The following is a 14,151-nucleotide window of genomic DNA, read 5'->3' on the forward strand; positions in this document are numbered from 1 at the left end:
CTCACATGCATTTTCATACAGAGGTGTGTGTGTGTGTGTGTGTGTGTGCGTGTGTGTGTGTGTGTGTGTGTGTGTGTGTGTGGAACGGAAAATGTGGCCCAACTCGACTTGACATCCACCTTTTCAAGAAAAATGCTAGGGAGGGCTTGTTTCACCCAATTAGACCCCATGGTTGTAGGGGGAGGCAGTAGTGCGGGGGTGTCCAAAGGGCAGCCTGGGGGCCATTTTAGCCCACGGCTGTTTTTTTATATTTAAAATATAATTTAACAGGAAAACTAAACAAACAACATCAGGAAAAATGTAAAAATCTGCAGTAATTTTGAAAGAATAAAGTCAAAATATGAAGACAAAAAAGTTGTAAACCAACGAAAAAAGTCTTAATTTTATGAGAATAACGTGATAATATGAGGAAAAACAACCTAAAATTTATGAGCAAAAAGTTGAAATATTAAAGAAGAAACAGGTTATTCTTTTGAAAGTCGTAATATGAAAAGCAAACAAAACAATGAATCAAGTTGGAATTTTTGGAAAATGTGGTTACGGGAAAAGTTACAAGAATAAAGTCAAAATATTTTGGGAATAAAGTCATAATTACGAGAAGAAAATTTACAAGACGGAAGTGGCAGCAGAAATGAAAAAAACAGCTGTAATTTTACGTAACATAATACGTCAAAATGCTAAGAGAAAAAAGTAATATTTTAATGAGGGAAAAAAAGTTGCAATATTACGAGGAAAAATATGTCATTTTAGTAGCAAAGAGTTGAAATACCAAAGAAAAAATACTTGATAACACAAAATATGTCTCACTTTATTTCTCCTCGGGCATTTTTAGGAGAAATAAATGAGAAACAGTTTCAGACAAAAGATAAACTAAAATGAGGCTGAGATGAGAATCTCAAAAGTGTCTTTTGAGCTGTAGAAGAGCAACCTTTGAGCAGTAAAATTTTCCTCCAAAAAAAGTTGTAATTTTTGGGCATTTTGGTTGGGGAAAAAGTTATAACATTATGGGGATAAAGTCAAAATATTATGGGTGTACGGTCAAAACATTACAAAAATATCCAAAGTTAGAGAAGAAAGTTGAAATATTTGGAAAATGTAAAAAAAAAACAAAAAAAACAGCAAAAATGGGGGCAAAAAACAACCAAGGACACAAAGAAGTTCAGACTTGTTTTTTATAATACAAAGCTGAGATGCAGTTTTTTCCTGAAATATGCATATCTACTGTACATGTGTTTCTTTACAAAATATCACCGTGGCCCTTGCGTCGTTTCAGTTTTCACTATTTGACCCTCGGTAGAAAAAGTTTGGACACCCCTGCAGTAGTGTACGTATACAGCAAATAGAATAGTAAAATAAGAATAGTGTTAAATTCACTTGTGACTTAAAACTCCCTTTTTACTGGGGCCCTAATAATACATATAAAATGAATGAATAAATGTAAAAGATAAATAATAGATAAATAATAGATTCCTAACAGCAGGCAGAGCCCATGATGACCTGTCTGTTGTTGTCTTCAAGGCCACGTTCAGTGCGCCCTAAGAACACACTCCCTGGTGTGTGAATACACACCAGACCAGTCCTTGACCCACACCTGTGCCAGGTACAAACACACACACAACAACGCTCTTCAAACACGAAGCCTGCCGCCCACCCCCCAACTGTGAGGCCCATTTAATTAGATCCCTGCTGTTGGACATATGCCTCTTCCTGTGCCAGCTTCTAACAAACAACAAGTATTCACGCCTCGTCTATACTTGACTTCTTTTTGAAACTTATTGATTTCATCATTCTTACAACAGAATGAAGAGTCCTGCCCAGGACTTCTGTTTTCTTCATCCAGCTCCCACCCACTCCCGCTGGATTTTGGAGCGCTCACGCCCACCCTGGAAGTGCGAGTGTTCCGCTCCTGGCAGCGCTCACATCTGTTAGGCTGAAACCCAGTCTGGGGGAAAAAAGAAAAAAAGAAGGGTTACGTGCGGTAATTCAAACCTGTGCTTGGCATAAACCGAGAATATCTCCGTCTCATGAAGCCCAAAGGGGGTTGCTTTGCTGTAAAACTTACAGTACGCTAAGAGCTCTGTTATTAAAAGGAAATAAGGACCACTAACTCCTTCCAAAGCCACATTTTCTAACACAATACTAGAAATCCCCGAAAGGAACAGCACGTTCAATTTGGATTTGAATGTTTTTTCTGATAGTAACAGGAAATGAAAGGTCAACAGAGCGAAATATGAAAGTACATGAGCCTCATAAATGACTTGAACGATACTTACTGGTTGAAGATATGGCAACGTGGGGTTGGATTCAGAATTTATTGTTTTTGGAATCATTGTCTCTCGTATAACCATGAAATATTCCCCATTATTTAAATATGGAAAACTGCATATACTGTATATATACATACAGTATATACATTTGTTACAGTTGTAATAGAAAATAATAATAATAATAATAATAATAGTCAATAAAACAAATGTTTAAGTAGTAGTAATCATTTTAAAAATAAGTTAATAAAAGAAAATAAAAATTCAAATAATCAGGGATTTAATAATAATGATTATTATTATTACAAATAATTCATATTTAATTACTTTTCCCTATTTAATAATAGTTTTTATGTAATGGTAATATTTTATGTACTTTAATATATAAAATATTGTTTTAGAACCTTTTTGTATATTTTTTGTCAACTAAAACCATTTTTTGTATTATTGTTGTTATTATTAGTATCAATCGTATCACTACAAAAACAATAAACATAAAATTAGTAAATAAGTATAGCATAGATAATAAAATAAATAGATACAAATCAATAATACAACCCTCAAGACCAAGTTCTACAAAATGGTTAAAAATATCAATGAAAAACAAGCAGGTGAACTTTTTTCTGCTGCTGAAAGGAAATCTGAGCGTAATGAACGTGGATCTGAAGGAAAAAGGACACCAACGTACTAAAATATTGGTGTAGAGGTCCGTACACGTGAGAGCAGTGTGGTCGTCCTGCATGCTGCGTGAAGAAGAGCATTACCAGGATGGCTTCAGTGCTGCACATGCTGACTTTATCAGTCTTTTCTCTGTGATAACAAACAGCTCCTCTCCCTCCCCTTGGCTGTGCGGCCAAACCCGCCTCCTGCACAAAGTATTCTTGGAACTCCCGACTAGTCTGTCGACTCGCAATCTGCATTCCTCTATTCCCCTTTCCGAGACCAAGCCCCTAGAAAAAATGCGCCGGGGCTCTCAGCAGTTTGCGAGTGTCTTCGGCATCAAAGGGCTATTGTGTTGGGAGGCCTCCACCCTAAGCTGCTTTCATCGACAACTTCCACAGTCGGGGCTAAGTTGATTAGAAACAATGGCGGCTTGGCGAACATGACAGCCAATCAGCTCTGGACGCTGAACTTCTCAAATCCCGTGCGGTGTGTGTGTCACCTGTGTTGCTACACGAGGACGACATGTGACGTGGGCTCAGGGCCGGACAACACACACAACTTGAGCTGGGAAACAAAAATACTTTCAGGAAAAGTACTAGTAAAGAGACTCACTCACTACATTTTATTCAAGCGGAGACTGAGGGCAGTAAGAAAACGGAGCATTGCAGCAAATTAGAGCCGATATTTACTGTATTTCCCATATTTGTTATTGTCAATGGGACAAAATGTATTCAGTAAGACAGCCAGTAAGACAATTGACCGGTGCATCCAAGTGGAGACTGTGGAGTCTCCTGCATTTACTTCTTGGCTGTGGTTGTTGGTAAGGAGACACATTTTACGAACCTAAGGGCAGCTGTGGAGGTTTTGGTGGAGGATAAAACTGCGAGGGCCTCCAGTATTTACCTCTCGACATGCTACTGTTCGCGAGGAGACACATTTTATCCAAAAGGAGATGAAGGGCGGTAAGAAACTGGAGCACTGCAGCAAAGTTGAGACTGTGGATGATAAAACTGCAAGAGTCTCCTATATTTATATTGTTGTTGGTAGGCAGACGCATTTTATTCAAAAGGAGACCTAAGGAAGCAAACAACTGCAGCAAAGTAGAGACTGTGGAGTATAAGACTTCAGCAACCAGAACTACAGACCATAATAATGTGGATCTCTCCTTGACTATACTTTACTTTCCTTCCCTTCCCTTAACTATGCAGCCTTCTTTTACGGTCGCTTTGCCTGCCACTTCCTTTTCTTCATTGTATTGCTTTGCCTGCCAGGATGGTTTTTTGATGCTATTTCTGACACCACTAACTACCAGGCCGTTCAAAAACACCAACGTCTGACTTAGTTGGAGATTTGAACGGCGGCCATTCCTTAAGAATGCATCGCTATTGTTTCTCCAAAGCTACTCGAGAGTCATCTGCCGCCAAAAAAGAAGAACAGAGAGGGAAGGCTTGTTACAAAGGCCAAAGGGGTGGTAAAAAAAGAAATGAAAAAGCACATTTCGCATGATGTAAAAGCAAGAAGCTTGAGCGAGGAGCACAACAGCAGTGACACAAGTAAAAGTGAAATTTGGATGCAAATGAAGATTGAGAGGGAGTATGGAAAAAAAAAGAGAGGAGAGTTAATGTTCCGTTTTCAGCGAGTCTAATTAGGAGCTGCGCATTTTTCACAGAGCAGGTGGTTTTCATCTCTTCTCTCTTGGGTGGAATATCACTTTCAGTCTACTACAAAAAGAAGATTAGCTTTGGACTAAAATGTCCTGACTGCATGTATTTGTTTGTGTAAGCTAACTCCTCTACTTACTGCTGAACCGCGGCACACAAAAGGGTGAACATTTGTCAAAACGTGCACCCCTACTGTGGAGCCCGTGCTGTTACTTTTCCGACAAATACACCACACGGCGGCGCAGTTAAGTCAAAATATGATGGGAATAATACTGTATTACGAGAAGAACAAGTAGTAATAGTTGAATGATTAAAAAAAAACAACAACAACAACGGCAGACATGAAGAAAAACAGCTGTATTTTTACGGGAAAAATAGTCGTATTCTAACGAGAAAAAAAGTCGCAATTTTACAAGAAGAAACTCGCAATATTACGAGGAAAAATAATGTCATTTTGGTAGCACAGAGTAGAAAATATTCAAGAAAAAAGACGTTATTTCTTAAAAGTCCTAATTTGATGAGAAACAAACAAAACAAAATAATGTTGTAATTTTTGGAATATTAGGTTGGGCAAAAACATTCTGGGAATAAAGTCAAAATATTATGAAAAGAATATTAACCAAGATTACTTCAAAAGAAACTCAAATATATAAAAAAAAAAAAACAGAAAAAAAGAGCAAAGAGCAAATTTGATACTTTTTCACTTGTAGCACAAAGCAGAGGCTCAGTTTTTCCTGAAATATGTATCACTTTTTCACATAAAAAGTCAATGTGGCCCTCGCTGTAAAACCTTTGGACAGCCGCGTATAGCACAGTTCTTCATCATTAATCCTGTGTCTTCATGGTTTTATTATTTTAGTCATTTTCTCTTTTGTTGTTGTGTTTTTTCCGTTGTTGTATATTAGCTTAGCTATATTGTAAATGACTCCACTACCTCAATGTACTGTCAAATAAATTAATCAATTGCTTTAATTAATTATGAAATTATGAATTGATTTGATAAATAAATGATAAATTAATGAAATGTCTTGCATTCTTTATGCTATAATATGAACTACACTACTTTTTAAAATTTACCAGACATGGATTTCGGAGTATTTCGGTGAGTATTTTGCCAATATTAGCCTGAATTTTAATCAGTATCAAATGGGAAATGAAATCAGTGGTATCGCACATCACTACTGCATTGGACCGACTCAGTTTGCCTCCATTTTGGGCCGGTGAGCTGATGTTAGCTCTACAAAACACCAATTGTAACTTTTCCATGATTTTGGAACACAGCTTTGGGGCACTGATAAGCACATGTGTAAAATTTAAGCAAGCTTGGTTGAAAAACATGAACGCCATCAAGCAAAACGTCAGGTGGGACTTAGCAACAAATTGCCACATATCTGAGCCACTGATATCGTGGGGGCCTTAAAGGCACCACCTAACAAAACAAGTGATCCAAGTTGTGTGTGTGTGTGTGTGTGTGTGTGTGTGTTAGTGTGTGTGTGTGTGTGTGTGTGGTAGGGGAAAGGCCGTATACCTCAGGAATGTTTTTCGATAACAACTTCCCCCAGCGCGCTAGAACTCTGTTATATATCCCATGGGAGTGGCGCTTTCCAGCCATGTTGTCATTGGCCAGCAGGAGTGTATCACGTTCCCTCAAACGTCCTTTCATCAGTGGACGTCTCCCCTGTCCCACGTGTTTTTAATATTTCAGCGTTTACATCAGGACTTGAACAAAATCCCTTGTTGTTTACGTCCAGGCGGTGTTGTGCAACAGCTGAGCGGCCCACTAACTAGCATGTCCTCTACGCTAGGTGTGCTACTCTCTCTGCAAGCTGCCTCATTAAACTTTCCGCTCAACTTCCACTGCCGCTGACACAGGGGCAGTAAATGGAATCCAGCTTGTCCGTGAACTTGGGGGGTGGGGTGGGGGGATTACACGACAGAATGGATAACAACAATGTCTGCAAAATAACGACAGAGTTGGAGACTGAAAACACAAGCATTTGGTGATGCAGATAATAGACAACGGCGCACGGATCTGGAACTGGATTTTCAGGACATTCGGCACCCTGCAGAGGTGTACCCAGTTCTTGCACGGAACGGAACACATGGCGCGAGGGACAGGAAGTGTAACTGCCTCTCACAGCTATTAAACACATTTGAATTCCGTTTTACACATGATTACAGGAAACGGTAATCCCTCATTTACTGCACTTCCAGACCCGACGGTGATAAGTGAATTTCTGCATAGTAGGATTTCTTATTTAGAAAAGAAATATTTTGGTAGAGCATAAAAAAGTTGTTTACAACCTTCTAAATACATTTTTTAACATTATTAGAGCCCTTTAGACATGAAACAACACGACTATAGTCACTTTCATACTTGTATTAGTGGCCATGATAGGAGTAAATAAGCCATTTCGGACATAAATAAGACTCATGCTGGTGTGTGTTGCTGTAAATGTGTTCCGGTGCTCGGGGAGCTGAGTGGGGGGTGGACAGGAAGTGACATCGGTGGTTCGGAGTTGGGTTTTAGCTTGGCATGGGGGTTAAGGCCGCAACAGTTGCCCGTGTTAGGGATTATTGTGACTGTATTGTGATGGAGATCATTCAAACCTGGAATAAAAGCCTGCTGTTCCGGCTATCAAGTCTACTGCTTGTTTGTCTCACCGACATTTGCAGTAACATTACTGACACCCAGTGGCCAGTGTAGAGTACTACAAATCATCACAACATCTTTGAATGTGTCGATTGAATGCCTGATATTTGCAGTTCATTTAGCCATTTTTATGCTTGAAAATGCTTACCTGAGGCAGAAAATACATAACATTTGCTTAAATATGCATATATTTTTACTAATAGGCCGTATTCAACCACAAAACAGCATGATTTATGAATTAAAAACATGCAGTTACACAACGTCACGTCTTGATGACGCATCTTCCTGCTGGGAAATGTTGAATGAATTGACTTAGATAGCTGCAGCACTCTTTTCCCCATGCGTCAAACCACTTTCTATTTAAATTACCATTTTTAAGAAAAATTTCAATTCAAAACAGAGTACAGTCGTCCCTCGCTACATCACAGTTGGAATATTGCACCCTCGCTCTTTTGCGTTTTTTGAAAAATGTATTAATTAATAAATGATCGCAGTTTTGTGGTTGACTACGGCCTTTTAGTAGTCAAAATACATGAAAAGACAAGTCATATGTAGCATTCTGGTCACTAGGCATCAGTAACGTCACATTCATGAGACATAGATAGCATTACCTGAACACTGCATGGAGTCATGGCATGTCCAATATGACAGAGTGAAAAAAGTTCTCCTCCCATTCAGTGTGGAAGTGGTAAGTTTTTCGCCTCTTACGTTGTCCTTCTTCCCCACTCTGTTTTAAACACTTTCTTAAGTTTAGAACAAATAAATAGGAGGCTTACTAGTTAGCTCGGTAGCTTGCTATATGCTATGAGCGACAGCCGTCTCTATGTCCCTACAGAGATCCCGTAGCCTGCGCATTAGTTTGCACAATGTGGGTGTAAATCAAGAATAATAGGAGTGTAAAGGTCACTATGGGGGTGTTATTTCATGTCTACAGGGCTCTAATAATGGTAAAAACCGTATTTAGAAAGTCATAAACGGGTTTTCGAAGGTCTAATTATGAAAATATTCAGTTCATTCGGATTGAATCCTACTTCACTCATTGCGGTCGGGTCCAGAAGCAATTAATAGCGAAAAACGAGGGACAGCTGTAAAGAAATCCACAAATATGCGGGGGAGCCGTATGCCAAGCCATGAATAGGTGGGCATGTAGCGTTACGCCGCTAGTGTTGTTTGTAAGTAGCTAGCTGTTAAACCTGTTTTATTCCTCCCGAAAACCAGAATGTGACTCAATGTCACTTCTCTCTTGTCCCGCAGTCAACTCCGGAGACGCCATCGACTACAGCCAGCAGAAGCGAGAGAACGTGGGCGACCTGATACAGGAGACTCTGGAGGTGTTGGAGCGCTACGGTGGGGAGGACGCCTTCATCAACATCAAATACATGGTGCCCACCTACGAGTCCTGCATGATTAGCTGAGGGCGTGTGGGGATTTCACTCTCGCTCGTTATTATCCACCGACTCACTTTTTTGATTCTTGACAGCCTTTTCCACTGCATAATGTCAGCTCGGCTGTTGTCGCCCGTCGTTTTTTGACCCTGGGGAACGAGTGTCTCGTGTCTTTAGGAGACACTCATGTTTTTCAGAAGGAGATTGAGGGCAGATGCAGCAAAGTGGAGACTGCGGAGTTTAATCCTGCAGGTCCAGAGCTAAGGCACAGCAACAGGGTAAGGTCATGTTAGCATTTGTCATTATTTTTTTGTCATTTCTCGCCGCAAATGACGCAGTAAATCTGCTTGGCCAATAAGCAACCAGCAGTGGTCACCCATACCATATTTGGTTTGGCACTCTTGGAACCCTTGGCTGACAGGGTACTAAAATTAGCTCATGGGGTGTTCTAATTTTTTCATATGACTGTAAATGACATTTGTGGCGCCCCCTATGAAATGTGGCAGTACATGCTGAACATCCTTACAGTTTTAGAACCGTTAGATGAATGCTCAATGGCTTATAGTCGATTAGCCCCGCAGTGCCCCAGCAATGGCATTTTGCATGATGGAAGCCATGTTTTTCCACCAATCTTCACATTTTACACACATGTGCTCGACAGCCCCCTTTAGGTGTTCACCACATCTTGTGGCAATTTGGTTCAGCACCTTAAAGTTACAGTAAACTGTCCTGAATATCAAGTCAATTCCAGCCATGGGGTCAAACTTTAGGGGTTAATAACAGCGCCACCATGTGGTGTATTTGTCATCAAAAATAACAGCACAGCAACACAGTAGCGGTGCACGTTACAGTATGTGCACCAGCAAGCATCGATTGTGAGTCGATACTGTGCAGTGGGAAAGGCAAATTATTTGGATTATTCCTTTTCCGAACTGCATCATGACAATTTTATCCAAATATATTTTTAACCCCTTGAGTAACGTCACAAAAGAGGGTTTTTTTTACCCTGCTTAAATGTGAACGTAACATATACGCGAATTTAAAGTCTCAAATGAAAATGTCTTACAATCATTTTAGATTTCCACACCTTCTTATGAGAATTTAGTGGGATTCTGTTGAAAATGCAATGTAATACGAGCAAAAACAGATTTTAGAGGTTACCTGAAAATGTGATTACTGTAATGCAGGGGTGTGCAAACTTTTTCCACCCTGATTTTTGTGAAGCAACACGTGTAGATATGCTAAGAAGTTGTACATATTTCAAGTAAAAACGGCATCTCAGCTTTGCTTTGTGATATTGGCGAAACAGCGCATTGTTAGTATGAACTTCGGTTTCTTCGGGTCTCCCATTTTTGCTGTTGTTGTTTTTTTAATTTTCCAAATATACCAACTCTCTTCTCAAACTTCAGAAATGTTCTTTTTGTGATATTTTGACTTTATTCCCATAATATTATAACTTTTTCCCCAACTAAAAATTACAACTTTACTTTGTTTTGTTTGTGTCTCGTAATGTCCCGACTTAAAAAAAAAAAAAAAAAAATTGTCTTTAATATTTCAAAGCTCCATCCGTCCATTTTCTCACGCTTTTCCGGGCCCGGGTCGCGGGGGCAGCGGTCCCAGTGGGGAAGCCCAGACTTCCCGTTCTCCGGCCACCTCTACCAGTTCCACCGAGACGTAATCTCTCCAGCAATATTTCCCTCCAGTATTTCAAACCTATACGACTAAAGTGATGATTTTCCCTCGTAATATTATGAATTTATTCTCGGTAAAATTCTGAATTTTTTTCTCGTTAGAACATGAATTTTTTTCCTGAATATTTTCACTTCATTCTTGTAAAATTACAGCTGTTTTTTTTTTATGTCACAACTATTTCAGCTTTCTTCTTGTGAATTTTCTTCTCGGAATGATGTCTTTATTTCCATAATATTGTGACTTTATTCTTCTAACATTATAACTTTTATGGCAACCTAATTCCCCCCCCAAAATATTAATAATTATTTGTAATTACAATGAAATCTCATTATATATTATCTTATATATATTATCTTATTATAACTTATTTGTCTTCATATTTTGACTTCATTCTCATATCATTTTTGCAGATTTTTCAATTTTTTCTGTTTTTTTGTTGAGTTTTCTTGTTAAATTATATTTTCACAATGTGCCGCGGGCTGCAAATGGCCCCCGGGCCGCAACTTTGGACACCCCTGCTTTAACAGATGATAATACAGTGTACTCTAACCCGAGGGTGTCCAAAGTGCGGCCCGGGGGCCATTTGCGGCCCGCGGCTGCGATTTTATCGGCCCACCGCACAGTCTAAAAATGTAATTTAAGAAACAACAGCAGCAAAAATGGGAAAATCAATGAACAGTCAAAATATCAAGAGAAGAGTTGTAATCTAGCAAGGAAAAAAAGCCATAATTTCTTCAGAATAAAGTAATAGTATGAGGAAAAATGTCATTTTACTAGCATGAAGTTGAAATACTAAAGAAAAAAGAAAAAACAATAAATTAAGTTGCAATTTTTGGAAACTTAGGTTGGCGCAAAATGTATAACATGGGAATAAAGTCAAAATCTAGAAGTCAAAATAATAGAAGTTGAAATATTTGGAAAATTTGAATTAAAACAAAATTTGACCAGAGTAAAGTCCAAGTATTAAGAGGAAAGAGGAAAAAATAGTTTTCTAATTTGAAAAAAGTTTCAATTTTATGAGAAGAAACTTTTAAAATGACGAAAAATATAATTTTAGTAACAATGTTGAAATAAAGAAAAAATACATTATTGTTTTAAAAGATATAAAGTTATAATTACGAGAAGACAATTTACAAGAGGAAAGCTGCAATGAAATAGTTGGACAGCTGTAATTTTATGGGAAAATAAAGTCAAAATATCAGTCATAATCGAATGAAAAACAAAAGTCCCAATTTGACAAGAATAAACTCGTATTATTATGGAAAAAAACATCATTTTTTGTAGCATTTCACCTTATTCCAGCTCCATTCCAAAGGTGGAATGCTTCTTAGCATATCTCAATGTGCTGGTTTAGAAAATATCATCCTGTCATTTTCCAGTATGTGGCCCTCGCTGGAAGACGTTTGGACACCCCCGCTGTAACCTAAACAATACCCAGCTGTTACACTTGTGGCAAAAGACATCATTTTGAGGCTAAATGTTAGCATTTTTAGCTTGTAAACATGTTTGTGTTCCACTACTAGAAAACAGTCCCTTTATGAATAGGTTTTTCTTACTAAAACCCCCCCTGCACAAACGCTGCACGTTTCCAAACGTTTGCATATGCATGTATGATATTTTGGAGTGAGTCATGTTTCTGTAACTATGCAATAACCACAGGAAGGCCTTATCGATACATCTGCTGTATACCGATGCAAAACTTCCATTAAAAAAACCACCCTGATTGAAATTCACGGGGTATTCCTTGACTTCATGCCAATTCATGTCCGGGCTGTTATAGATCTGTGCCGCTCTACTACGCGCTTCTTTCTTTGGCTGAAATCGCACAGCTCCGACTGTACTCATTCTGTCACCGCTGGAGACGAAGCATGTCGAAACACGCAGGGAAGGAAAGACGCTCCGGAATGACGGCCCTCGGCATTCCGAGACAAACTCATAAACACAAGTTCTGCCTGAGCTTCCCTCTCGACTCCACGCCCCGCAGTCATCTTAGAGGACTCGGTGTAGTGCCGCTATTTGTTTTATGCCCGACTACATGCACGAGATATTTGCTTCTGAGTGACACTGCACTCATGCACACCATGGAAACCTCTTAGAGGCTTTTCTTCCACACACACCTGTGGATTTACTGGACATATAGACACACTATTAGCTTCACATGCACGACCGACTGCTCCAAATGTTTACCTTGACAACGTTCTTTCCCACAGGAAATAACGTCCAGCGTAATATCGTCATTTCAAGCTCACAATCACAAAACATCCTGACATGCAACTGTAAAGACATGTTAACTATGGCAGTGACTCTCAGCTGGTACGTCAGGACCCTGAAGTGGGTCACGGATCCACTCTGAGTAGGTTGCAGACAGAGAGTCAAAAATGACATTAAAAATTTGTATGAGCGTAACCCCTCGTTTATCGCGGTTAATTAGTTCCAGACCTGACCGCGATCAGGGATTTTAGCAAATGTGATCATAGAAAACCTGTTCATGACTTTCTAAATATGTTTTGGGTTTTTCCGTAATGAGAGAAAATAAGCCATTTAAGACACAAATAAGACGCATGCTTGTGTGTGTTTTAAGAAATGTCTTCCGGACGTGTGGACAGGAAGTGACGTCAGGGATTCAGAGTTGAGTTTCAGCTGGAATACGGCCACAACAGTAGCCTGTGTTATTATTATGATGACGATGGTGACTATTATTATTATTATCATTATGTTATTATTGTTGCGAGATCAAGAATTATAAAATAACAAAAGCCTGTGGTTGGCAATGAAGTCTGCTGCGTGTTACTAGTGAAACCTCGTGACCAGTGTAGACTGCAGTTCATCAACGTCTTGTATTTCCTTAAACTGTATTTGTATTTGCTATGCATTTTTATGCTTGCAAATGCTTAATTTAGGCCAAGCATATGTAACACTTGCTTAGATATGCATTTTTTGACTAATAATAGGCTGTACTCAAAGACAAATCAGTGATCATTTATTAGCATTTTTAGTTGAACTCAAAAACGTTAAGTATCCCATATTATACTATTTTTCCACCCATTTTAAATAAATCTCAGAGGTCCCACAGATGTGTATTGTCCAAAATCTATCCTTGATGCTGAAGATGGGAAGACACCGTTTTGTGTGTCTTGTAGGTTTAATGCTAATGAGTTGTGTTTCCATGCCACGTCTCGAACAATGTTTCCAAAAAGTGCACTTTTATGCACTTTTTCCATATACACTGAAACTCTGCACTTGTCCAAGGTCATAGAAGCCGTATATCACATCCAAAAACGTAAAATTGAGGTGTGGGATAGCGGGACACTAATGTTAGCAACACTAGTATACTGTAGCTATGTGATCTACAGTGCTAACAGCAATAGCATGATCGGTTAACTTATTCACTGAAGAAAAACAAAAACAATCAAACTTACCGCTTTCACATCTGTAGCTGACTGACCGATAGTTGGCAGAGAGCCAGGCTGTGTTTTAAGATGTGTAGCAAAGCCTGCTTTATTTTTTATTTTTTTATATTTACAAAGATGTCCTCCGTTTGGGGGGGGGTGCTAATGTGCATTGCAATGCAGGAGAAAAGCTCAAGTGGGATACATTTGGGACACCATGTGTTCATTATTGTAATCTACCCCTGTTTTTGTGGACAAAGGACTTGGTCCATTGCCATTGGACATATTTTAAGATGTGTAGCGAAGCCTTTTTTTCCAAAGGATGTTATGGGAACTTGCAACTTAAAAAGCAAGCATTTGAGTGCCTCTTCTCTCAACAGTGGACTACTATTACACTGCATCGAGTTCTTTTTGTTTGTGAATGGATTTCGGTGGAATTTTGTT

The 14,151-nt window shown here is 39.0% G+C and overlaps 1 protein-coding gene across 6 annotated transcripts in view; it reads left to right on the top strand.

Annotated features, from left to right (window-relative positions):
- The window catches only part of pacrg (PARK2 co-regulated), a 275,559-nt gene extending 264,917 nt beyond the window's left edge, over nt 1–10,642 (top strand). For 5 of the 6 annotated variants that reach the window (XM_054796973.1, XM_054796971.1, XM_054796972.1 and 2 more), the window contains one exon: nt 8,496–10,642. In XM_054796973.1, the coding sequence (XP_054652948.1) occupies nt 8,496–8,656 (161 nt within the window). In that variant the 3' untranslated portion in view covers nt 8,657–10,642. The remainder of the gene's footprint in view (nt 1–8,495) is intronic. The other variant, XM_054796970.1, reaches the window with a different exon arrangement.
- Nucleotides 10,643–14,151: the final 3,509 nt, after the last annotated feature.

This window comes from Dunckerocampus dactyliophorus, chromosome 13 (assembly GCF_027744805.1).
Source record: "Dunckerocampus dactyliophorus isolate RoL2022-P2 chromosome 13, RoL_Ddac_1.1, whole genome shotgun sequence".
Classification (NCBI taxonomy): Eukaryota; Metazoa; Chordata; class Actinopteri; order Syngnathiformes; family Syngnathidae; genus Dunckerocampus; species Dunckerocampus dactyliophorus.